The sequence below is a fragment of the Papilio polytes genome, unplaced genomic scaffold (assembly GCF_000836215.1).
Source record: "Papilio polytes unplaced genomic scaffold, Ppol_1.0 DF822067.1, whole genome shotgun sequence".
In the NCBI taxonomy this organism is placed as follows: Eukaryota; Metazoa; Arthropoda; class Insecta; order Lepidoptera; family Papilionidae; genus Papilio; species Papilio polytes.
The window spans coordinates 6,399,593-6,400,573 of record NW_013527137.1 but is presented as its reverse complement, the minus strand read 5'-3'; the positions used below and the strand labels follow the sequence as shown (position 1 = coordinate 6,400,573).

General features: G+C 44.3%; 1 protein-coding gene across 1 annotated transcript in view; it reads left to right on the top strand.

Moving 5' to 3' along the window:
- Nucleotides 1-981, top strand: part of LOC106106905 (dynein heavy chain 3, axonemal-like) — a 22,059-nt gene that overhangs the window by 13,620 nt on the left and 7,458 nt on the right. Inside the window, exons 40-43 of the mRNA XM_013287563.1 lie at nucleotides 4-90; nucleotides 252-504; nucleotides 609-735; nucleotides 811-922. Of these exons, the coding sequence (XP_013143017.1) occupies nucleotides 4-90; nucleotides 252-504; nucleotides 609-735; nucleotides 811-922 (579 nt within the window). The remainder of the gene's footprint in view (nucleotides 1-3; nucleotides 91-251; nucleotides 505-608; nucleotides 736-810; nucleotides 923-981) is intronic.

Genomic DNA, 981 nt, shown 5'->3' with positions numbered 1-981 from the left:
CAGCCGCAGCTCGTCGACACCTCCGAGCGCACAGAGAAACTTATGATCAAGATAGAGCAGGATACAGTGCTCGTCGAGAAACAGAAAGAGGTCGGCATTAATGAAGAACTATTACGTCATTCATTGCTCTATCTTTATTGAAGTCTATTGAACTTCAATTATAGAGTTTAAACGACTTCTATAGTAAAACAGCAGTTTGAATTTTTTGAATAGTGGTTGAATGTCTAGTATAAGTATGAGTTGATAAAGAGATAGTGGGAGCGGACGAGGCCCTGGCGAACGAGGCGGCGGCGGCCGCGCAGGCCATCAAGGACGACTGTGAGTCGGACCTGGCGGAGGCGGTGCCCGCGCTGGAGGCCGCGCTTTCTGCTCTCAACACGCTAAAGCCCGCAGACATCACGCTCGTCAAGGCTATGAAGAACCCGCCCGCCGGCGTCAAGCTCGTCATGGAGGCGGTCTGCGTCATGAAGGGCATCAAGGGTGATAGGAAAATGGACGCTAATGGTAACTAAATCGGAATGTAATTAAAACATAATGCCAAAGGAAGTTTTATATTTTAGATTTTATTTGTGACCTTTTTATCTGTAATGAAATGATTTTTTTTTCAGGTAAACCATACGAAGATTATTGGGGACCTTCACAAAAGATGCTCGGTGACATGAAGTTTTTGGAAAGCTTAAAAAATTACGACAAAGATAACATTCCAACAGCTATTATGAAGAGGATCCGTGACAAGTAAGCAACATGAAATTGTTTGTGACTCTACGAAATTCTTGGTTCCGCTAACGATGAAAGTACTTTCGTTTTTAGATATATTCCTGATCGCGAGTTTGATCCTGTGGTGATCGCTAAGGTGTCGTCGGCCTGCGAAGGTCTATGTCGCTGGGTGCGCGCCATGGACGTTTACGACAGAGTCATCAAGGTCAGCTTTTAATCTACCTCCCGAACGAAATGGAACTAATCTCTTTATTTAATAAGAAT